The sequence below is a fragment of the Halichondria panicea genome, chromosome 5 (assembly GCF_963675165.1).
Source record: "Halichondria panicea chromosome 5, odHalPani1.1, whole genome shotgun sequence".
Lineage (NCBI taxonomy): Eukaryota > Metazoa > Porifera > Demospongiae > Suberitida > Halichondriidae > Halichondria > Halichondria panicea.
In genome coordinates this window covers 2,385,525-2,411,598 of record NC_087381.1, presented here as the reverse complement: position 1 = coordinate 2,411,598, position 26,074 = coordinate 2,385,525, and the positions used below count along the sequence as shown (strand labels likewise).

The following is a 26,074-nucleotide window of genomic DNA, read 5'->3' as shown; positions in this document are numbered from 1 at the left end:
ATAGCCTCATAGATACCATCCTGTCGTAGGTTCTCAATATCGAGCACATGTCTCTATGCACACGGACCTACGGCACTGAGTTAAGGATATTTCACAAGAGGGCACTCATTATGAGGGCCGGGACTATCATTATGAGGGGACTATAATTATGTACACAAAATGGCTAGTTTTAGAGGCTATAGTATGGTATTTTGAATCGTTGTTTCAATGATTTTTGACCCCAATATAGGAAATATAATAGCTATATGTACTGTGTATATCCTGTGTTGAAGCATCATGCATCTATCATAACTCCAGCTATAGCACTATAATTTATATCAGAGTACGTAATAATTTGACAGTACTTTCTTGCATTGTAAGCAATATAACATGCATGTAGGGAGTTGGAGATAAAACAATAAAATTATGGAAGAAGACACGGTTAATACACTAAACAATCAAAGACCAGTAATGTTTGTATAATTATAATTATGCTAACAATTATAATACGCTCGTCAGTTTTAATAACGTCTCTTGCTTATGATTTGTTCACTTGTTGCTTTTCTTCTTCTCCTGCAGAGGTGAAGCAAACACATCATTAGAGCACAGTACTGGACAACACAAACTGTATTATTTAATGTGTACAATTGACATTCCACTGTACATGTGGTCTCTTATGATCAGATATATATTACCCTCCTGTAGCAGACTTTCAAAGTGACGCAATGACTATGAGCGTTGATAATTATACAAAAAATGTACATAGGAGAGTTATATACCTTATGAAAATGTAGACCGTGTACATTTACACATACCAGTACGTACATGTAGTATATATTATGTACTGTATACATACAGTATAGGTCGTACCTTGGAGGCCAGAATAATGAGCAGACGACAGAATATGTTAACAAAGTCGAGGAAGAGGTCTAGCGAGTGCCAGATGTAGTCGTTGTCTCCACGCTCGCACTTCTCCACAATCAGCTGGGTGTCAAACAGTATGAAGCCACAGAACAGGAACAGGCCTCCGTACAGCTCAATCTGCATGGGATTGTAGTGATTTATGCCTAAAAAAATTTTGTATGTTACAAGCACACTAAAGAGCAAAAGAGCTTATACAATATGATAAGGTATAGGCATCACCAATCATTAGCTAACTATTGGATTGCTAATTATGGATTTATCAGAGAGAAGCCTTTACCAGCTGCCTTACATAACATATCTATGTGTACAGTGCACATTGCTAGTGTCTGTTACATTGTTTGTGAATGTACAATCATGGATAGCTAGTTCAATGTACATACAGCACAATAGACACTTTCCAGGCACAATAGTTTCACACTTAATTGTACGCATCCCATGAGTACATGTACTGCAGGCTGAGTACTCACCAGAGAATCTACCTGTGGGTACTAGTACTGGTGTCACACTTGCACTTACACGTATGTTATGGGTACTAGTACTACTCACCTGGAATGCCATATAGGAGCCAATGAAGATGTTGATGAACATCATGAGACAGAGCATGCTCAGTCCTGACATCAGAAAACCTGAAGTAATAGGAGGGATATACCATCACATGGACTCCACCAGTATTACTAAAGTGTAGTATCGGCATTACATTCAACTTCAGAGAGTGTTGTTTTCACAAAACTCTGCTCCAAAAACTCAACCGAAAAAACTGAATTATGCGTTATACATACAGGTGTACAGTTTATCAGAGCTACATGTACATGTAGAATGTAATGCACACACATAGCTTTATAGATAATAGTGAGCATTTAAACAGTAGAGGCAAGCAAAGATTGCACTCACCTCCAAGATAGAGGAATGACCTCTTCTCACTCAGCAGGGCAGCCAGACTGAAGCAGGCGAAGATAACACAAGTACCCAGGAAGGCAGTTGGTATTATGCTGCAAGGAGAGGGGAAGCAAATAAAACATCTATTTTATAGTATATCACTCTGATCTCAAGAGCAAAGATTATGCCCTTGCTAATTTGACGGCTATTTTTTCTAAAGGCCAGGTATATATAGTGAAACACATTAATTTTGCACAAAACTTATTACAGTGGCTGCATTTGTACAGTACTAGTGTAGTAGTTATACCTTGGGTTGATTTCAAGCACCATGCTGAGCAGGGGCCCAAGTGAGAAGCCTGTAAGTGTGTGTGTGTGTGTGTGTGTGTGTGTGTGTTGTGTGTGTGTGTGTGCGTGTGCGTGTGTGTGTGCGTGTGTGTGCGTGCGTGTGTGCGTGCGTGTGTGTGTGTGCGTGCATGTGCGTGTGTGTGTGTGTGTGTGTGTGCGTGTGTGTGTGCGTGTGTGCGTGTGTGTGTGCGTGTGTGTGTGTGTGTGTGTGTGTGTGTGTGTGCATGTTGGAAACAAGGATTTAATACGGAAACCAATTTTAAGTGTACAAGTATACAAGTGACCGACTTGTCTACAATCAAATGTAACATGTGCAAGGGGAAAACACCCTATCTACATGTACGTGTACGTTAATAGCAAGCAAATGTAAGGGGAAAGCACCTAAAAATGTACATGTAATCAGTACAAGGGGAAAGCACCTCACATGACTGTATCTACACTCCCTAGCAACCACACTCTCACCTGTACATCCTCCAATTCCACACAGCATTCCTGCAACCAACACAAGAGGAAGTGAAACAACACACTATAGTACAGTTGCCACCATTGTTGCTACCTGTCACTCTCATTGTGTAATGCATAAGCATGTAACACTCAAGTACGACTGATAACATGAATTCTAAAAAAACACAATTGAAAATTGACTGTGAATTATTATTATTATTACTGCACATTCAATATAGATGTACTATAGATATACTATTATTATTATTATTATTATTATTATTATTGGTTATTGTTATTCCCAAACTATGATACGGTAGATCTGTATGATCGTTATTTGGATGGTTATTGTAACTTCTAGCACAAAGGAAAACAAGGTGCTTGCATGCATTTAGTATAAAAGTTTGCATGGATTGCACACAATAATTATCATTATCATTGAGACAGACTATTACTATGTATATATAGATCTATACTTACTGTAGCATTTCAGCCTGCTAACAAGTGAGAAGAGATTTGACTGATAGATCTATATAGGCTATATAGCTGTTCGTTTCTATTGACTACTATGCTTAGTTCAAGTTTATTTTCGCTGCTGTGTGTAACTCTCACTCTCATCTGTGGTGGAAGCACTGAAGGGCATTTACCAGTTTATCCAACGGTTTCTCCTGATACTGACATTGGTTCCCTTTACTTTGGATTATTGGTTGGAGATTCACTTGAGAATAGCTTAGTACTTGCAGCTGTGAGATTGTCTCTCGACATCATCAATAATCGCTCAGACATTTTGAGTGGATATTCTCTTCACTACACTCTGGTGTAAATAATAAATGTCCTTTATATATAACATGTAAACTGTGTATATAACTGTATAGTACAGTACATATAATTACACAGTTATACATGCTGCTCTTCTAGTGGCAGGTTGACTGCACATGCAGGGACTGAGACAATTTTATTTCAATGCAGTGCTCTGGAAGTGACTTGGTGGATAAGACCTTCACACAACTGGATGGCAGACCAGATGGCTGTAAGAAACTTGGCTTAATCACTGCAGGTTGCACCAGCACATCACTTGTTTCGTCTTATGTGGGCAATCACTTCAATGTCCCTGAGGTATGGAAATTGTTCACTATATTATTATATGCATGCCCATGTATGCAATTATATAGTGGCAACTATATATAGCTATAGGTTTCCTGTATTAACTTTGTGTCTCGAACAAAAGTTTTGTACAATCTCCATTATCGCATGTCATTATTATAGTCTCTGCATGCATGGGCGTGATAGCGAAACGAATAATTTTGTTGTGCAGATACTGTGCTCTCAGACTGTACAAAGTGATGTAAGAGATTTGAATGTGTTTAGAACTCATTCCTCCAAGTTAGTGCTTGTACCTGCTCTCGTTAGCATCATAGCCTCTTATGAATGGACGAAAGTGGCTCTCATGGTGGAGAACAAGCAAGAATACACTCAAGTACGTTGAAACTATGAGCAACAGTATTAACGTGATGCTAGCTGACGTTGTTTAGTGGTATATGATCTTTAATTGTTCTTGTTCTTATATTATAGACACCTTCGCATGCTCTTCCTCATGCACTCATTATACAAAGGGAGTGTATATAGGAATATAAATACCTCTATTTTGTAATACTACTGTTCACACTAATCAATAATGGAGGCTAAGTGCTTTGACTACTGTCATTAAATAACAGAAGATGTTTGTGTAATGAAATAATATGGATGTATGCATGTATTTATAGATGATTAAAGCGTTGAAGGAGGAAGTGATGGACCTGAACATTACCCTCTCTGTCACAACTATGGATCTCCAAGGAGACTCGCTAAAAGTGATCGGGAGCTGTGGCAAAGATATATTTGTAAGATCTTTCATGTGCTCGTTATTTTCATAATCATGACTTCATAAATAAATACAGAACTCTGACGTAAGGATATTCATACTGGTGATGTCTTCGAAAATGGCTCGACACTTGCTTTGTCAGGTACGAATATAGCAGTTGTGAATATCGCCCTGAGTATTATAGATCATGATACTGATTAGTTCCTCCGGTAACTATAGATCCTTTCCCATTGTGAATACAGGCATTCAAGCAAAGTGTGAAGTATCCCAAACATGAGTTTGTATTGGTTAGTGAACAAAACAGCAACTGGTGGGTATCATCACAATCAGAGGATGGACGTTACGGCTGCTCTTCTAATCAACGAGCTGATGTGCTGAGCCATTCACTTGGACTGCAACTAAATCAAGATTACATTGTTCGTAAACAGCAGGTAATCAAAGTGAGATTACTCTTTATATATATCTTGATAGGTATATAGTTAGCTATGTACATACATCACAGTATAAGTCATCCACTTCGTGGTAATTTTAAAAGGTTAATTGATCTTTGTGTGCTTTTCCTAGAATATTTCTGAGGATACTGATATCTCTAACTTTACTGGCGGATCACAGGCTAAGTATTGCTACGATGCTGTCTGGACACTTGCTTTGGCACTCAACAAAACCGTGACAGGTATACCAAAAGTATTTAATTGTGCTCCAATTATTCGAATTCCGTCCAGAGTTTGGTGATATCGACTGCACTTATCAAGACTCTCAAATGGACCAGTTGTACAGTAATATTCAAGAAAATGACTTCATTGGAAAAACAGTAAATGGATTATATAAATAAACAATAAACAAATTGTATGCATGACTGTATGAATGCATACAATAACATAATTTCAACCATTCATAAGGATTCATTTTGTAAGACCATAACCATAAGTATAGCAGGAAATATTCATGAAGTGCAAACATTTCGCATTTTTCGAGGACTGAGCAGTTACTGCGAAATTATAATGGCCACACAACCTCCCACAAAAATTATTCTGAGGGCTTTCGAGCCAAATAGCGAAAATGTTCACCCACGAAACTGTCCTGCTAACTGTTATAATTATGATTGCCCACTACGTACATTAAACTAATTGTCTAAGCCAGGTTGAATCATGACACTAAAGTCTTAAAGGCCACCTCTTTTTATTACAACCATTGTTTGTTTGCAATTGACCAATGGCCACCATTAAAGACAGATTTCCTCAGTGCTATATTATTATCGTTACATATCATTGATCTTTGCATGCAATCCTGATTATACATGGAGGTGGCTGCTTGCAGGGTCATGTGAGATTTACCAATGGCGGGGAGCGATTGACTGATGACATTGAGATACTGGTGATACAATATCAAACTGAAGAGTCACAATGGAGTAACTTGAATGCTGTTACTATAGGATCCTACGTGCAGAGTGAATTGGCACTTTATGACAACAAAACCATATGGCCAGGTAGGAAAAATGTGTGGTGAATCTTCATTTCTGTTATAATTTATCTTGAAATGTTCTGTAGATGGAATTCCATATGATGGCAAACTTGTCAGTGTGATAGTTACCGTGTCCACTCCATTAGCTGTTGTTTATTATTTATTCGCAACTGCTGGTATCATCTCAACACTAGTCTGTTGTGTTATTCAATTATGCCTACAGGAAAACAAAGTGGGTTTATTATCAATTACAATCTGCTCATACCAATCATAGTTACTGTATACGTGCATGGTTTACTTTCAGGATTGTTCGACTAACAAGTCCCAATCTCAATTACCTGATAATCATCGGATGTCTATTCATCTATATTTCAGTGTACTGGTATCTTATTCCCTCAACAAACACAGATGTAGTACTTACATCTTGTTGCGTAAGTGGTTTACCTTTCGTCTTTTCACATGTATATACTGTGTGTCATATTTTTAGTTTCAAATTGGGTTTCTGGGAAGTGGCTATTTTCTACTCGTGGGTACCATTGTTGCCAAACTCCAAACTACATAGCACTAAAAATGGGATTAACTTTTAATTTCAGCAGCGAAATAACAAACTTGAGCACAAAAAATGTGGTTTCAAACATTGATTGAACTAACAATACATTTACTGCAATGTAAAATGTGGGTATTCCGGAATATTTGGCACAGGTCTATAGTCTATGTAGACTGCTACAGCCAAGGATCAATGAAGAACTAGTTATTATAGGCTTCTAAACATGAATTTTGATTCGTGGATTTGCATAATAATGCTTGGTTCTCGAGTTATGCCTAGTTTTTGCTTACTTGGAATGCCATTGCAGCCTTGTCAGAAGAGTGCGTAGCAAAACTTGTCCATGGAGTGCGTGTTGCTACTCATAGTAGTTAGCTCTGCACTAGAACGCTAGCTATATTTGTATATATAGCTGCAAGAGTGAGAAGAGAGCTGCAAGGCTCTGCTAGTGCAGCGATTCATTTTAGATTTGGACTTTTGGCATCAATTTCCGGAATTCCGGAAGTGACTGTCAGTATAAGAGTAGAATTCCCAGTTGGAATTTACAACTGATAATTATAATGTATGTATAAAAGCTATTGCTATATAAATTGCTAGTATGTTATGTAGCTTTGACACCTCCACGGAGGCATCAGTACCTGCACTGACCAGTATGGATTACATGTAGTTACTAGTATGTCAGCAGTATTTGCCCAGTATAGTGGTCAAAGGTACTCGCTGGATAATTATACAGTATACATGTAGTCTACCGTATAAGAGTTTTTTTAGGGGGGGGAATTCCGAAAGCGACTGTTTAAGAGTAGAATTCCCAGTTGGAATTTACAACTTTGGTTCAGTAATACCACCAAAATTCCGTATGTTGGAGGAGGGAATCAAATGCACCACAACATAAACCCACAGCATACCGTAGAGGTTACTGTATTGTGTATACTTAAATTATAATCTTGCCACATGTAGCTACATGCAGTACAACACAAAGATGGACTTGAATGTGAAGTTCAGTAAGATAATCTCTCAAATAGCATTTGTGCTACTGAGATTCTCATTGTTTGGTGGTCTGTTTTTTGCTGTGTGGACTCTCAAGTCTGAAAATGCAATCTTACAGAACCAAATCACTAAATTGCAAGATATTGTTCAAGCTAATCCAAACCCCTACTCGAGTGATGAAGCCACGGTGATGGGCACACTAAAGCGACTAACACGACAATCAAGCTCCTCTCAAAGTGCTACAGATCTACTTTCTGATGCTCTGACAGAACTAATTGAAAAGAAACTGTACATTATAATGGAGTGTGCTAGAAATGATGATAATTTAACTGACTGTTCGCTCAAACCAGGCCCAAAGGGGAATAAGGGAGGCCTGGGTGATCAGGGTAAAGAAGGTCCTCAGGGAATTTGTGGAGAGCCTGGCGTTAAAGGACACATAGGTCACAATGGCTACCCTGGTTACCCTGGTCACAAAGGGGAAGTAGGTCTAAAGGGTCCTACCGGCGATCCCGGCCCAATAGGGCAGCGAGGGGTTAAAGGAGATATAGGTAAGTTAACATCGGTGTGAAAGGTGATACGGGGGTTAAAGGCGAGCGTGGTGAGAATGGTGTGAAAGGCCAGCTTGGTTACCCAGGATACAAAGGAGAGCCGGGTGCCAAGGGGGTTAAAGGAGATCGAGGCTTTGGAGGCAATAATGGACAAAAGGGAGATAAAGGAATGACATGTGAGCAAGATCCAGCGGGACCTATACCATTGTGTGGTGGTCCAGGATGGAGGAAGGTGGCATTCATTGATATGACTAATACAAGCCAAAACTGCCCTCAAGGACTAACACTGACTGGCTACTCAAACTATCGATCGTGTGGTCGAACCAATACAAATTCGTACGCTTGTTCTTCGGTCATTTTTCATGTCGGTGGATATCAATATAGTCGAGTATGTGGGAGAGCTAGGGCTTATCAGTGGGGGTACATGTATTCCTTTAGGGGGTATCACTCTGCTTCACATCATATCAGTGCACAGTACGCTGATGGACTAAGTTTCACTCATGGGACACCCAGGACACACATTTGGACAGTTGCAGCTGGTGCCAATCAAGGAAACAGTAATGCAACTGATATTGAAAGTACAAATGAACACTATCGCTGCCCTTGTAACCCAGGAAACACGTACGGCCCCCCCTCCTTTTGTCAGTAACGACTATTTCTGTGATAGTGGCGTAAGCTCTCGCTCTGCACGTGGATATCACCTCTTTTCTGATAATCCTCTCTGGGATGGTCAGGGGTGTATCCATGACAACCCGTGCTGTCAGTTCAATAACCCACCGTGGTTCAACAAAACACTACCAACCCCCACAACTGATGACATCGAAATGAGATTATGCATGCATAATTCTGCATATAGTGCTAACATTGCTCTTGAACAAATGGAACTATACGTCTACTAATCGATGATTTAGAGACACTGAACAATGATCTAACATGCATACATATATAGCTCTGTTAGCTACTCTTATTATTGGACGATATATGTAGTATATATACGTAGTATATCAATGCATGACTGCTGCAGTATGAAATGTGTGCTGTATATAAGTATAATTTTAAGTGTCGAATGAGACAATTGAACTGTTATTCTATAAATGGACGATCGTGCTGCATATAGCATTATTGCTAAGTGAGATTGTGTTGTGAAGTATCCTTGATTCGCCAAATCACCAACATTGATAGTATAATATAGTCATTACCTACCCATAATGTCAAGGTAACCTGTCTGCACTAGTATAATATACCGACTCACTGTGTGTTAGTCCATTAAAATGGCACTGTTTATTGTTAGAGTTAACATTTTGTTTAAAGTTCTCTCATGCAAAAGTATAGTGAGTGATAGAGGGTATATTCTTGATTAAAGTTATACTGTTGCGCTGATGTCCATGGCAGTTGCAACGATTGAGGTAAAAGTGTTTACTTGCTTTGTAGTGTTCGGCTTTGACAGCGAGTTTGTTGTTGCAACTGAAGCGGATGAGACCATGCAGTAACACATTTCTTATGTTGAAGTTATCCAATGGTTCCTTTAATGACTTTATACTATGTCTTGTATTTCAAACCAGTACATTAGAGGTAGACTAAGTATAGCTTCAATTTGGACAGCCTCGATCGGTACGAGCTTGAGGTGGCTCTCCTCTGGAGTCTCTCCAGTTTTTGAATGTCCTTGATCAAAGCTATAATAATTACACTTATTATAATGCAGTATAGTGAAGCATGCAGCTTCTGTATAATACAGATTATCCCCACAACCACTGTCACAGATGTTGAGCGAGAACATGCAGGTTGTACAATACTATGGCCGCGTAGACCCTTATGTTGCCATGACACCCACCCCATTGAATGAGCATGGTTTTCCATTGCCGAAACTATACGTATAGCTGGAAGAAACTGTGCTCCTCCGATCATCCCTCCAGACAACTCTCATGCAAGTTGTGTGTGTGCATGTGCACGTGTTAAGAATACAGCCTCGAGCTCCCTCCTACTGGTGATGTAGTGTGTCTGTCAACTATGTTTTCCCACCTATATAATTATGTATATCCCCACTATACCTATCTCCAGGTCACCAGCTCGGTCACCTGCTATATACACACATGCATGGCATGCATGTTTGTTTACCCATGCAGGAACCAAAGAAACAAAAGTCTTATGAAGAAGATGTAAGGTTGCGTGTAATTATAATTATGATAAAAGTAGAGGTGTAAATCTATAGTGCCGTTTCATGATTACACTGTAAAAATGAAGTGTGGTGAGCACACTAAAACGGTCGCATATAATTATAGCACGCTTTTTCCCAGTGTAGTATTCACTTGCTGCATGTGTATATCTGACTTCTTATATATATCATGTGTTTCTATGTTATGTACAGCAGTTTTTTTGTACTAGCTATAAACTTGTGAGCAAAACAATAAAAATTAATGTCACAGTAAAAGTTGTTGCATGCTGCATTGCAGTCATTAATCTATAATAGTCATTAATCTATAACAAAATTTAATCAATCTATCATTGAGATAATTGTTAGTTAGTTCAATTCTCATCACATTAGTTGCTCTGTTCATTAGTGACTCGCTTAAATCGTTGTCATGCTTGTCTGCAACAAAAAATATATATATGATTTTCAAGCGAAACATAATAATTTGTAGTCGCTTTTGGTATAGGTATAATTAGTGCATGTATTAAAAAGGTGGCCTTCTATATATTATAACACACATGCTTTAAATTATTATTTTATGGAGACAGGATGCATGGGGTATTGAGTTGACTGTTGCTAACAGGGGGGCGTAGGAAGCATGGGTGCTCAGGGTGCTGGAGCACCCCTTGTCTCAAGCTACCTTACGCTTCTTGAATAAGCCAGCTAGCTATAGATAGATATAGGCCACCTCCCTCAGCACCCCTTTTCAAAACTATCTTCCTACACCTCTGATTAGTTAGTGACGTACATTAATTGTGCCAACAGTATCGCTATTATGAGGGAGCTTCATGTTCAGTTCAGCATAGCCAGACACAGAGGAGAGCATGGCGTCCATTATTGAAGACAGGTCAGCAAAAGATGGCCTCTCTTCAGAATCCTCGAGCCAACATCTCTGCATCACTGCTGAGCTGGAGTGATGTAGAACAATCTTTAAGAACAGCATTTTTTAAGTATGAGCTAAAACACATTATTTTATAGACCTGCCTATAAAAACTACATATTACAGAGAGCTGGATTAGCGATAGTCTACCGTGTATCACTTTTAAAATAGGCCACTCTAGCTATATATATATACGGTAGACTATCGCTAATCCGGCTTCTGAAGAACAGTCATCTCGACATACTGGTCGTTTTATTTGGCACGAATTATACTATTATAGAATATTTTGTGGGTGAAAAATCTTTGCGAATGAACCAAATCAGCAGAAAATTTTACCCTTTGCGATATAACTATTGCGTTCTGGCAAGGATTGTGTGTATTATTTAGGTTTTGCGGATTTTATTGTTGCAAATTAATCAACCATCGCAAAGTTCGCAAATGTTTGGTGCTCACAAAACGTTCTAGTAATACAGTAGTTAATTAATCTTTACTGCACAAAACTCGCCCTGAAATGCATGCGGCCACTCACTATTCAATATACTGGTCAGTTCTGGCTACACCCTAAACCAGATTTATTATGACCGGATGACGTTTTGGGTGTGGTTTGGCAGATAATTGGATTACACAGAGAGAATAATGATTCATTATCCTCGCGACGGAACCGCAAATTAGTCATTATATTCGAGGTGGGGATCGCTTTTTAGCCGCGGCTGATTTTTTCTGAAATGCACCCACCTCGATATAATTATATTTCGGCCAAACTGCACTGTATCAGGGTGCAAGTAACAAGTTACGAGCTCTTATTAAATTGGTTACATACACAACTATCCAACAAACCAACTCACATGTAAGTAGTACAGGCAGCGTTAACGGGAGAGTCCAATCGGCTTCCTCTCTGTAGGAACTTGACAAGAGTCACGACGTCTACTCCAGGATAGGGAATCTGACCGCCACTGAAGACCTCCCACATAGTCACTCCATACGACCACTGCAGGGGGTATTAAATGTTAATTTACTAAGCCTTTAGCCAGAAACAAAACTGGCACAGTAATAAGGGACAGCTTAGCAATTAACACTATCTATACCACATCTGTTTTCTCTGTAAAGATGGCATCATTTAGACTCTCCAATGCCATCCACTTGTAGGGCAGCTTGATATTAGCTCGTTCATTCTGTCTATAATATCCAGTACTGTACACATTCTCGGCCAGTCCAAAGTCACCAACTCTGATATCACCACTAGAGTCCAACCTGAACAGAGGCCGGGTTTTAGTCTGAGGAAATATTCTGTACTGTGCTAAAATTAATATGCATGCACGAGTGAATTTATTGTACATGCTTGTTTGCCCAGTGAGTGGACAGATCAAAGCAAGTCAGTGCTCTTTATATGGCATGTTGAATCACTACCATGCACTGCAATATACCAGAACATATAGAGAGCATGTTACACTGCATGCATGTTACACTGCATGTTACACTGCATATGTGTAAATGCATGCAGTGGATGAAACTGCTTTTTGACTAATGCTGCACCATCCCACCCAATAACTCAAATGGTCCGTTTTATGCCTTTAGACTTGTTGTGGGTTGTGGGAAGCAAAACTAATGGAATTTACTATGGAATTCGGCAAACTAACAAATTCGCTCAAAACACGTGTCTATTATAAAGAAAACCTTGACCTATCAGAAAAGTTTGGACAGTATAATTGTTACAAACATAACTACGTAATGTGCTTGAAAACGTACATGCAGTTTCGTGCTGCCAAGTCTCGATGAATAAATCTTTGCTGAAAGAGATATTCCATTCCTAAGGCAATCTGATGACATATTCGCAATAGAAGCTTCCTGACAGAATGGGCCTGTGTATATATAGTATAAGGAATAAATATTCATTCACTGGGGACCAAAAATTGCTTTGCAAATTGCTTTGGAGAGATGGAGAGAACTACGGTAACCTTTTGTTAGTATAATTATCTGACCTCTTCTTTGCTGCAGTTTTCATTCAATTTTAGACCATTTCTCTCCTTCCTCAAATACTCCAGTACACTCCCATTTGCCATATACGGCATCACCATGGAAATGCCGGGTCCGACATCTAGACAGACTCCAATCAGGGGCATGACGTGAGGGTGATTGAAATCTTTCATCTTGATAATCTCAGTGATCAGAAATTGAATATCCGTAGAAGAAAACAAACCTAAAAATAAAACAAAACATTTTTAAAACTATAATCTACCAATAATTATTTGTAACTATAGTTACATGTATGTATACTTCGTAGCTGATTGTGCAAGTTGTCACTATATACCTTTCAATGTTTTGACCGCCACTCCTTGTAACGGCTTATCTTTCCAGTTTATCAGTAAACCTTTGTAGACCATACCGGTTTCCCCTGGAAACCATTAATGTCATCATTAATTTTTACTGTCACTTTTTGAACGGTACTGGATCATGCGCACAATACGAAGTGCATGCAAGAGAAGAGACGTACATATTCAAATTTCTCTCACCTTGTCCAATGAGGCCACTGCTCAGTTTCAACTGAGATCCTGATATCTTTAGAGATAGTGGTAGATCAGGCAGCTCCTTCGCATTACCAAGTATCTTTGAGCCTGGACACAGAGTCAATCATGTGACTGACTATAATTATATTATAGCTGCATATATACATACATACATGTATATAGCTAATAATTATAGGCCATGCATGCAGCGAAGAAGTAATGTTAAGTACATACATTTGGACCAAATCATGAAGTTGCATGTGGCTTGCTTCGTACAGGCCCAGCAATTGTTTAAAATTATACTACATGTATACCATGCAATAATGCTTAAAAATCAAATTATGCATGCATTCGTAATTAACACTCATCATCATGTAACGTATACGTACAAGCATTGGCTGTTGGAAATCGTGGTACCAACTCCGGTGGCAACTCTGTCCTGTTCATCTTGTTGGTGATGGAACTCAGGATTGATTGTCGTGTGTCATTGAAAGGAGTCGACAGCGAGGGATTGATAGCATCATTAGATAACTCATCAAGATCATACCTATATACATAGAGTTTAGTGTTTCTATGGCTTTGTATACTGCATACATGGTCTAAGTGCATTATTACGGTATAATTTACATCATTGTAAGTTGTTTTGCTTTCAACTGTCTTCGTTTGAGGAGCCCAACACAAACTATAAAGCAAGTCAATGCGAAAAACAAAATTCCTGTTCCCACAACAGCAAATCCAATGATATAATCGATGATGCCAGTTGTATCTGAAACGGGCTAAAAGTTAATTGTATAGGTTCATTGGCATATGAGTATTTATAGTGTATTGTTGCATTTTGAGTTGGCAGATCAAAGGAAACACTGTGCCAATATCTGCCATATGGCACAGGTCAAGCCGTGAACTGTGCCACTATCTGGATACTGGCATAGTATGGCCTAAGTGACCTAAAGCCCACCCACCAATTTTGAGTGGGCAGATCAAAGGAAACACTGTGCCAATATCTGCCATATGGCACAGGTCAAGCCGTGAACTGTGCCACTATCTGGATACTGGCATAGTATGGCCTAAGCCTATTAAGTATATTCATGACTTCCTGTGTATTATTAAACGTTTTTCATGAGTCTGGGTGCATTCCACAGCCACCACAAGTATAGTTGAAACTAGTTGTCCTATAAAAGGAGTGATGTGCACACGGAAAAGAATGCACAAGGAATGCAACAAATCAGTTGTTACACAGCTCACTCGTGTGCACATTGGATATATTGGCTCAGTAGTGCCTTTGCCCTCGAGGCCTGTGGCCCTCGGGCCTAAGCCACTACTGAGCCAATATATCCCATGTGGCACTCTGCATGTGTCACAACTATAACTAATCACATATACAATAACTATTCCATGCTATATAAACACAGCCCTTTTGCAAGAGAACCACAAATAATCATGACAGACTAATAAGTATATCAAAATAGCACATTCCAAGCTAAATTTGCTATAACCATGCATGTGCCATGCACACAAAACACCACATCCACAATCAGCATGCAGTGTGTAAGGAAATGTTATGTGCCAACATGCACCTGTCATGCATGGGGCATCACGCATGCATGACAAATCTGATCATATAATTAGATAGCCGACACAGAAATCATACCCACTCAAATTGAATACCTATATATATACGCAATTGCATACATAACACTAGCCTCGATTCAAGGCCGATTAAAATACGTCTATTGCAGGGGTGATAGTGCGCATGCGCTTCAAATTACCCAGAATATGGGTAATTGTACTATGAACGTAAAACCTTAGTAAATTATAGGAAATTAGTCCGTTTACTAAGAATATATGTTCCGTAATGCTTTATCTCTATGACTAAGTTCTGTGAAGCTGTGGCTTATGCCGTCTATTGCGTTGGCTAGAAGGCTTGAACACTAGTTTTATGACAGAAGAGGCTCTCATCTACGTCTAGGATGGTCCTATAGCCGGGTTGTCTTCGCGAGTAGCAGTTTGAGGCACCATACACTTCCCATAGCCTGTACAGATCCAAGGTAAGGCATCCTGACCATACAACCGTCATATATATAGAGGTAGATGAGAGCCTCTTCTGGCTTCAGACTAGTGTTAAAACCTTCTGTAACAACGCAATAGAGAGCTAAGCTGATGTACCAAGATAGAAAATAGATGAGAGAAAGAAAAAAGGGGATTCCCCAGATTCTGGTGAATAAACTCTAACGCATGCGCACTATCACCATGCAATAGGTACACCAGGCCGTATTTTAATCGGTATGGAATCGAGGCTAATATAACACAAGCATATACCTGTTGCAGTTGTTGTTACAGAGGGTATAGTAGTGGTAGGAGAGGCTGTTTGTGGTGTTACTGTGAGCTCTGCAGTATAAAGTTTGATCTGGTAAGCTGTTATTAAAGTCGTTGTGTTGTTCAACAAAAGAGTATAGTTGTATGACTGAGAATGCAAAGGCAACCTCAACTCACCAGATTTCACCAATATACCATGCACCTAATTAACAAACATTTTCCAGCCCCGGATTCGCCTAGCCGGCGACACACTCCGAGTGCCTTTATTTCCCCCCTCTACTTCAATAATATTATATGACACCCTGCAAAAAAATAACTATTCTACATATAGGTAAGACACATGTACATTTTTTTTCTTATTTGTGGGTATGATTTGCTGTTAGTTATAATTATATATTCTATACGTATAATTCTTATGACTCTGTGCTATCAGAATTACATATAATTATGCTTATATAGGACTACTACTTCAACCATTTACTGTCCAAAGGTATATTATTTTGAATTCTTATTCTAGTGCAATTACTGCATTGTTTTGTGCAGTTTACTCAATTTTACATGCATGTATATAGTTTGATTCTATCAACAGTATAGGCCATGCACTCGGCTGTACATGTTTATAACTTTGTATAAGTTATGCAACTTTTACCTGTAGAACTGCACACCAAGGCCACATCTTGTGTGTGGGTACAATCTTCAACTCCAATAGTGTTAGCTGGACAATTAATGAGTCTGCTCTCAGTTCCTAAGCAACGAATCTCGTCCAGCCATGTTGGAGAGTCCGATAGGAGTTCATTGAAACTATACATGTGCATGGAATAATGTAATCATTATTCTGATTCATGTCTCTTCAAGATGGGTGTTTCAGTGATGGCGAGTAAGTTAATTAATAATATTATGAGCTTATACACTCACCCTAGCGTTCCAACTGTTCCGTATTGACTGTAGGATGAGAATCCTAGTTGACGACAAGCCACTCTTGCATCATTTGGGCCGAAGTTGTCATCACACACTGTCCCCCATTGTCCATTGTAATAGATCTCCAGTCTGCCAGAGGAGCCTCTTGTTTGGCCTGAGTTGCTTACCAGCCTCAAGTCTCCATCTGAATGCAGTGATCAATAATGAATGTCTATATATACTCATAATAGTCTGATAGTACACAATAATAATTATGCTGTATATACCTTAAGGTGACATATTTTCGCGTGTATTAATTTCTGCTATTTCTGCGAATGAGAGTAAAATCGCAAAAATTAGTCCTCGCAAATAATTGGCTGCCCTCTTGTTTAATGTATCCAGATCGACATTTCGCAAAAAATTATACCGCAAAATGTACAAAACTGTAAAAACGCAAACAAATCTACCTGTGAAAATATGTCACCTTAAGGTATGTATAAAACAAGTTCATTGCATGACTGCATACTCACTGTCAAACTATTCGTACTCATCCCTTACTTACTTGCAGTACAGACCAAGGCCACATCTTGCGAGTGGGTGCAATCTTCAACTCCGATAGTGTTAGCAGGACAATCAGTGAGTCTTCTCTCAGTTCCTTTGCAACGAAGCTCGTCCAGCCATATTGGAAAGTCCGATGAAATTTCATTGAAACTGTTCAATAATTAAAGTAATCTTAGAGTCATGAAAGAACTGGCTATAATTATGGTTAAGGGAATGAAAAAATAAAGTGTCTTAAAATGTTTTTTGTGGGGTATAAATAATCTGATGTATACTGAAATATTCAGAGGAGAACAGGATTGTAAGAAAGGCTTAAAATGTTGCTTCCTGTTGAGGTAAAATGTGCCGTAAGAGAGTACGTAATATTATACAAAGGAATGGCTGCATCTAGTGAGTCTGATTCTAGCCATGATTCAAGCCAGTTGAGTTCTTCTCATCTGCATGTCGAGCATGAAGAAAGCTGCAGTGAAGATAAAACATGCAGGCACTGTGGAGCCATATCTGTAGGAGCCAGAAGAGCCTACTGTAAGTACGTCTCTGTCAACAATGTCGCTGAGTTCATTCTTAGACTCTGACGAATGCTTAGGAGAAGAACAATTTTGAATCCCTTGCAATTCAATTTTTAGAACATTTTTTTGCAGCAGGGTTATTTTATACCAACAAACATTTTAAGGCAAAAAAATAAAACTGCATGGTACCCTCCCCCTCCAGTCACTCAATGATGAACATACATATAATTATACGCTCACCCTAGCATTCCAACTGTTCCGTATTGCGTGTAGGTTAAGAACCCTAATTGACGACAAGCCACACTTGCATCATTTGGACTGAAGCTATCATCACACACTGTACCCCATTGTTCATTGTTATAGACCTCCAGTCTGCCAGAGGAGCCTCCTGTTTGGCCTGAGTTGCTTATAAGCCTCAGGTCTCCATCTGGAGGGAATACAGTCAATTTATAGTATCGCAAACTTTTGTGAGTGGCAAAGGAATGCATATACCTACATAATTATGGCAGTGGCATTCTACGAACTATATAGACTGCCATAAAGCACAGTTGTGTGCATATTATTATATAGCATAGATCGAAGAGTGCTGACCAAAATAATTCCAAAGCGAACAAGTGACATGCAGACGCTTCATTGTCAATCATGAGAACTGAGTCTGAATGTCTATGACTCATTCTGCATAAAATTTAATTGATAATGAGAATGTATATAATTATAGCTAGAATGTGTTTTGTAGAATGACTACGAGAATGACAAAATGAAGTGCAGAATGAAAATCAAGTGCATTGGCTCTTTATTAATATATATGTCTCTTAAAAAATTAATGTATTCCCTCCAGCTATGCCCTCCTGATTATATTATGTATAACTGTATGTACACTGTACAGTCTAGTCTGTAGGAGGCTGGTATAGCAGCTAGAGGGTGATCAAGGACAATGTATGTGCCTCAATCATTGGCTGATTGAAGTCTTGGTACTATAGCTGACTCCTGAGTAGCTGTATAGACTATCTATTTAATATATATGCAGTTGATGTCTTTAAAATGGACTAAATTAAAAGCTTGACTATATATAATTTATGTAGCACTGCTGAAATGCAGTCTATAGTGCACTGCTGAAGTGCAGACTATAGTGCAGTAGAAGATGTGAAGTTTTAATTGCAAACCACATGCACCTATACAAGGGCAATTGTAAATCACTCATGTACCTAGAAATGACGCAAAAAAAGTTGGTGTGGCCACGAAATTAAAGGATAGCCAGGAAATATAAACCATTCAACAATTATCTGAGATCTTAGCTGTTTAAATTTAAGATAGCGTTTGTTACTCTAACCGATTATACCCACTATAACAATAATATTTGCTGTTCTATTAATCCCTCAAATCCACCACCTCATACATGTTAAGAAATGTTGTAGCTTATTCATTCACGTACACAATGGTATCATGCAGCACCGGCCATTTCCCAAATATTTAAGTAACACTCACACATTTGTGGTAATCTACTCGATGCACTGTATAATAAACAGTTTTGCAACGATCATTGACAAGAGTATTTCATGCATGTATATACTCTTGGTCATTGGAACTGTAGATATAAAGCAATGCTATAGTACAAGCAGCACATGCATGCACTATTATCATTATAATTATCATCTAACTTACCTACAGTACAAACCAAGGCCACATCTTGTGCGTGGGTGCAATCTTCAACTCCAATAGTGTTAGCAGGGCAATCAATCAGTACTCTCTCAGTTCCTATGCAACGAAGATTATCCAGCCATGTCCGACTGGAATTTGAAGACTGGTAGAAACTATATGGTAGGAAATTATTATCCTGTAATATATAATTATAATAATTATGGGTGAAGATTGGAAGAACAATATATGAGGAATTGGAGCTAAAAGTAGTCAAGTGCATGCAGTGTGTTACACTCACCCTAACGTTTCTACCCTTCCAAACTTAGTATAGTCTCCGTACCCCAGCTGACGACAAGCCACTCTTGCGTCATTTGGACCAAAGTTGTCATCACACACGGTCCCCCATTGATCATTATAAAACAATTCCAGTCTACCAGCGGTGGCTATCCCACTGGTAGTAGTGTTTACTAGTCTCAAAACACCATCTATAAATACAGAAGATGTATATGAATATTATTATAAGTATTGTAAACTATTGAAAGCACTCACTTATTGCACACACTAATCCCACATCGTCAGAACGGTCACAATTATGAACTCCGATAGGATTTCGTGGACAGTCGTTCAATCTGCTTTCAGAACCATTGCAGCGAAGGTCATCCAACCATATTGGAGTGGATACTGGCACTGCTAGTGCACTGCATATAATTATAAGTGAAAGAATTTGGATCAATATTACTGTCTGTAATAGTAGTTCGTTTTACGCAAGCTATAATTATTGGTATACTTATACCTCCGTACGACCCCATAGGCTACATAACCTAGGAAACCCAGCTGACGACAAGCCACAAGTGCACCAGTTGGACCGAATCCATCGTGACACACTGTCCCCCACTGGCTATTATAGTAGACATCCAGTCTACCAACTCTAACTCTGCCTCCTGTTGAACCAGATAAATCTATCAGCCTCACATCTCCACTCGATTGTCCTGCAGGCACGAAATGAACTATAGACAGCACAATAATTATATAGGCCAGCCATCACTCACATAATTATTGTGGTTACTGTGATACGATTTATGTATTATTAAAGGCTTCTTTCACTTTCAACGTTGATCAATAATGGTGATTATCGCAATTAGTAGTTCCGTATGTGTATCAACAATTACGCCAGCATTGTTATTCTTTCAATGTTGACTTAATATCTTGTTTAATTGAAACCAAACATTCCAGCACGACAACAAAACCAATACAGCATTCTTTATTAGAGAAGTACGTACTGTATAGCGCGAGGTATTTTAGCTATATTTTGTGAAATGGCCTCTAAAAGCATTTCTTTGCACATGCAATGTTCGTAGAATGACCGCTTACCGGAAACCACGCCTCTATAATGGTTGCACTTTATAGCAAGATAATTCTCAATTTTCGTGGACTTAATTTTCATGTAGGATTGCTAACCCACAAAATCAGCAAAAATTTCGCGCTATACGGTATATCTGACTTCAGGAGCATGTGCTCCTGCTGACTTATATACCATGCACATACCTGCTGCACTAATAAGACCTCCGGTAGAAATTAAATGCAGCGGCTGTTGAGCTTCAAGAGCTGAGCCAAATTACTATTATTATTATGCAAATATTATAAGGGTCAGAGATCCATCCCACTTGAAATTACTGCACATGCGCAGTGTAGTGTATATACATGTATATATATAGGCTTGGATGCTGCAACTATATAATTATATGCCTTGCTTGATAGATTATATTACTCCGTAAATTAAGCTGTTATTCTAGTGTCTGCGGATTCCCATGCATAAATGTATAACTTTTTCGTTCACCCTATTATTCTTTATGATTAATTCACCTGTATAATTCTGTTTTTATAACGTGCAACTAACTGCCGAAGAACACCACAGCATACAGAGTGGTGCTTAGAATGCAGGATAAGAAGAAACTACATATATATTATCCAGTAAATTGAGTTTGTTTCATCCCTCATTCCAAACAGCACCATGCATGCATGCATGTATATACCCCCTGATTAATGCTCCATGCACGCTGTTATTCAATTCTCTGAGATCATTGTAACTGCTAAACAGCACCATGCATGCATGTACCCCACTGTTCATTGGTATCAGTGATAATTCTGATGTCTATATAATTATATTGTACCGAGAGCGAATGAGTATAATTATATAACATGGAGCGTATTAGTACGCGGAATCAATAATGTCCTGCTCTGTACAAACATTGCCAGTAAAACTATATAAATTAAGCTAAGTGGCACCTTATTTATTATACTTAGCTAACTAATAATGATTAAACACAGTATGTCAACTGCTTATGTATACACAGCAATTAGCACCATTGAGACCATAATATAGTGTTTACGTGAACCTATATAATGCACTCCATCTATATTATACTCATTTCACAGGAAGAAAATCTAAATTTCTTGTACCATTGATCAGGATACGTATAGTGCAATATTTCCTGTACACTTTTTTTTACATGTCCTATATAATAATTATAATCATGAGGAATAGTGTGAGGAATAATATATAATGACTGCAGGGAAATTTGATTGATAAAATAATTAAGGAAAGTGTCGAGCATAAACAGGCAGCCTATAAGTCAGTAAGTAGATCTATCCTACTGCATGCATGCATATAGACAGGTCATAAGCATTTAAAGGCATGCATTTAAATGCAGTTATGTATTAGTTAATGTACTGTAACAGTGTAGAGGGGTTTATGACAGTAAAGTGTCAAAAAAAAACTGACCAGGAACTGGAACAAAAGGACCTCGTCTTTGTCTCACATTCTCTCAGCATGATCAGATCGGCAAGGTAACAGCATGCATGCCCAGAGAAGAGTCTTTCCAGATGGATATATCACCAGCTATATAGCTACCATGCACTGTATACAAGCTAGTTAGCTCATAGATAAATAGTTGAATCAATTCCACTAATATCCCGCATCAATTCGAGTACAAAAAACTGCAGTTGAGCATGCGCTTAAAATAAAGATACGCTTATAGTCGAGTTAAGCGCTAATCCAGTTTCTACGGTAGTCAGTTCTCAGCTGCAAAGTTTCCCTTAATTCCCTTCCCACCCTTATGGTAGCATTAATTAATCTGGTTCACCTATGTTTTAAACGGTTTGATTCGTACATCCAGAATTAGCAGGAAATTATTGAGCATTATTTGCACAATTGTGAAAACCTAGCTGTAGCTTGCAATTGTCCCTATACAGCCTTTTCAAAAGCTTACAATGTATGAGCTGAATAAGCAGTTAGCAAAGCTCCAAGATTCATTTATATGCCATGCCGGCATAATCTATATCTGCAATCCAAGAGCCGTAATACCTCCTTCTCAGTGGCGGATCTAGAAAAAGTGGTAGGTAGGTGTTGAGCAAGAAAGGTAAGGAGCAGTCTTTTACTTTTATCATAGCTTTTACAAGACAGTATACTGCAATAGATAGGTTTACAGCTACTCAGCTAGCTAGTATACCGAGTCTGAGTGACTTCCATCAACCATGCAATGAGTGAGACACAAAGACTGATAATTATTTGTCCAAGGTCAGGGGGGTGCTTGAGCACCCTCTGCTACCTGCTAGATCCGCCCCTGCTTCTATATTTATACTGTGCATGAGACACTAAGGCTCCAAAGCGACGGCAGAATCACAGAAACTTCTCTCTAGCAAGATGGCTAAGCGGGGGTATAGTCATAATTATATACACTTTTGTCACCATGGCGAAAGAGCTTGCAACTACAGCAAGGGATGTCAGATGTACACCACTTGGATCATGGAAACTCCTGAGCATCCGTAGGAGACGACGTGCTGCTCCAAAACTATATATTAGCTCTTTAATGGCTGAATATAATAACTCGCTTTTTTTGCAGTATGAGCTAGTGCATTTCAGGCCAGGGCGTGTGTATAGGAACGCCTTGAAATGCGGGGAAGCCCAAGTGAGCAGGAAGTTTCTTAGCAGAAATAGTATTCCATACACACCATCGAATGAAGAGTACTATTATATAAACTTTAAGGCTTAACAACTATTTGCGATATAATTATAGCGACAGCTATATATAGCACTTTACATATATAAAAATATAGCTTGTGTTGCAGATAGAGTATAGCTATAATAATAATTATTAATTGCAAAATGGCTTATAGTAAAACCTCATGATGACAGTTTTGTATATATATATTATGGGGTGCCGTTTGTGTCAAAATATTGATGACAAAAACACAAGGTTTTGGTGGTATTTACTAAACATTTGAGGGTATTTGGTAAACAACTGAGGGTATTTAGCAAACAACTGAGGGTATTTAGTAAATGTCTGAGGGTATTTACTAAACGACTGAGGGTATATTAGTAAATGTCTGAGGGTATTTAGCAAAGGACTGAGGGAATTTAGCAAAGGACTGAGGGTATTTTACTAAACATGCAACTGAGGGTATTTAGCAAATTAAGGACTGGGGGTAATTAGTAAACAACTGAGGGTATTTAGCAAAGGACTGAGGGTATTTAGTAAACAACTGAGGGTATTTAGCAAAGGACTGAGGGTGTTTACTAAACAACTGAGGGTATTTAGCAAAGGACTGGAGGTATTTAGTAAATGTCTGAGGATGTTTACTAAACAACTGAGGGTATTTAGTAAATGTCTGAGGGTATTTAGCAAATGACAGAGAGTATTTAGTAAATAACTGACTAATCTGTAATCTGCTCCTGGTATTAGGGAGGTGTGCAGGGCACAAGGTTGTGCGCATGCACATGCAGTGTGCACGACTTCTTCTAGAATTCTGTAGCTATAGAACTATAGAGCTCTACTGTGCCCAGATGAATCCACACTCTGTTAAGTGGAGTAGACAAACGCCTAGTGTTGACCTTCACTTGCTGAAGAGAATACCCTCAGTTATTTGCTAAATCCCCTCAGCCATTTGCTAAAGTACTCTCAGTCATTCACTGAATGCCCTCAGTCCTTTGCTAAATACCCTCAGTTGTTTAGTAAATACCCACAGACATTTACTAAATACCCTCAGTTGTTTGCTAAATACCCTCAGTTGTGTACTAAATACCACCAAAACCTTGTGTTTTTATTTCAATATTTTGACACAAACGGCACCCCATAATATATAGGTAGTATTTGCTATAATTATATACCTGTAGATAATAGAGAACTCACCTCCAACAGCCCAAACCAGGCTCAGGACAATGACTGACTTCCACAGTAAACAACTCATTATTGGCAATGCCTCATACAATATTCAGTCGCAAATTATGACTGTGCATGCAGAGTCTCACATGTTTAATACCTGTTCCTGTTGCATCCGGTATTTCTCTTTAGTACAGTTAGTCTCGAGGCCAGACTGCATGCTCCTTAATAAAGCTATAATTTAGCCTCGATCCCAGGCCGAGTTTTCGCTTTTATAACGGTTAGGCGAACAACTAGTTGTCTGCGCATGCGTCAACCAATTAGCCAATTTGTTATAGATACTGTATAGCGGGTAATTTTCGGGGGACAAAATATTCGTGGTTCAGCAATATTGAGACATTTCGTGGATAATATTTTCGTGGTTGCTGCTTGGATTGAAGGTAAAGGTAGGCAAGGTCGCTTCATTCGTGGGTAAAATATTCGTGGTCATACCTCCAACCACGAAAACCACGAATATTTTGCCCCACGAAAATTATCAGCTATACGGTAGTACATGGGCATGAGGTATCTATGTGTTATAGTGTCCCATATCACGAGGGCTTTGCCCGAGGGATGAGGGACACTATAACCATAGATACCGAATGCACATGTGCTAACTGATTTAGATCCCACTTTTCATTGGCTGCCTCAGGCAAGAAGTGTATCTATAAAAGCAGCAAGCCTTAGCAACAGTTTTATTTTTGAAAATGTCCTGTTCTGACAAGCTAGTCTAGATGATTTCTGCTAAAAAAACCTTTGCATTGGCCTTGCTTCAACATTGGAATGGACAAACTAGTGACTCCACCTTGTGCAGGAAGCGCTCTGCAACAAATGAGCCCAGCCTCCTCTTTCTCTGCACTCAAGCCCCATCCCAGCTCAAGCTTCTCAGTAAACTGTTCTGATATGTACGGCTAGCTAGCAAGGAACAGCTTGTAGCAATGCTACAGTGCACTATCGTTCCTAAAAAGACACAGGAGTCTACTGCAATTTGAAACATGGCTGCAGGATAGAAACAGGAGGACAAAGTTGACAAATGCTACAAGTTGAAGACATGCTTTCATCATGCTTGTGACAATGGACCCAGAACTGTTAAAATCATTGGCTCTTAGTGTTCCTCGTAGAGACAAGAAAAGATACTGGTGAACCCTACCATCAACCCAGCAAACGCTATAGAAACTGGTAGTGAAAAAACTGAACAGCCATAGCTAATTATCATGCAGCTACAGCTTTATTATCATTTCTGTACATTCAAAAATTATACTTGTACTTTATACCCTCAAGCTTATAATTCCCTGGGAAACTATGAGATTATGGCTCATAATTCCCTGCTAAACACACACAAGTGCATGGGATCTAACTGGCTATTAGTATATTCTCGGTCACTTTTGTGACATTTATATTCGTGTACTATCGTACTAGA

General features: G+C 38.9%; 1 protein-coding gene across 2 annotated transcripts; it reads right to left on the bottom strand.

Moving 5' to 3' along the window:
* Positions 1–378: 378 nt before the first annotated feature.
* Positions 379–24,766, bottom strand: LOC135336440 (deleted in malignant brain tumors 1 protein-like). 2 transcript variants are annotated; one of them, XM_064532232.1, is made up of 20 exons: positions 24,646–24,766; positions 20,250–20,445; positions 20,006–20,154; positions 19,755–19,941; positions 19,481–19,629; positions 18,059–18,245; positions 17,314–17,462; positions 16,770–16,956; positions 16,504–16,655; positions 15,858–15,926; positions 14,169–14,307; positions 13,931–14,088; positions 13,548–13,649; positions 13,346–13,429; positions 13,017–13,234; positions 12,784–12,896; positions 12,123–12,288; positions 11,883–12,025; positions 10,906–11,065; positions 10,334–10,556 (listed from the first exon to the last, which is right to left on the bottom strand). In XM_064532232.1, exons 1-20 carry the CDS (start codon positions 24,701–24,703, stop codon positions 10,536–10,538), a joined length of 2,787 nt encoding a protein of 928 aa, XP_064388302.1. In that variant the 5' UTR covers positions 24,704–24,766; the 3' UTR covers positions 10,334–10,535. The 2 variants fall into 2 exon arrangements, with proteins under 2 accessions (XP_064388303.1, XP_064388302.1); XM_064532233.1 differs by lacking the exons at positions 10,334–10,556; positions 10,906–11,065; positions 11,883–12,025; ... (6 more) ...; positions 14,169–14,307; positions 15,858–15,926 and adding exons at positions 379–552; positions 850–1,020; positions 1,450–1,529; ... (1 more) ...; positions 2,087–2,135; positions 2,587–2,616.
* Positions 24,767–26,074: the final 1,308 nt, after the last annotated feature.

What these genes read in the sequence shown, in the direction of transcription:
- LOC135336440 (XM_064532232.1), bottom strand. Translation starts at nt 24,703, where the DNA reads ATGAGTTGTTTACTGTGGAAGTCAGTCATTGTCCTGAGCCTGGTTTGG. An exon ending in GCAAAACAACTTACAATGAT is followed by an intron (nt 14,089 to 14,168) that starts GTAAATTATACC and finishes CTATGTATATAG; the next exon opens with GTATGATCTTGATGAGTTAT. An exon ending in GGCGGTCAAAACATTGAAAG is followed by an intron (nt 13,235 to 13,345) that starts GTATATAGTGAC and finishes TTTTATTTTTAG; the next exon opens with GTTTGTTTTCTTCTACGGAT.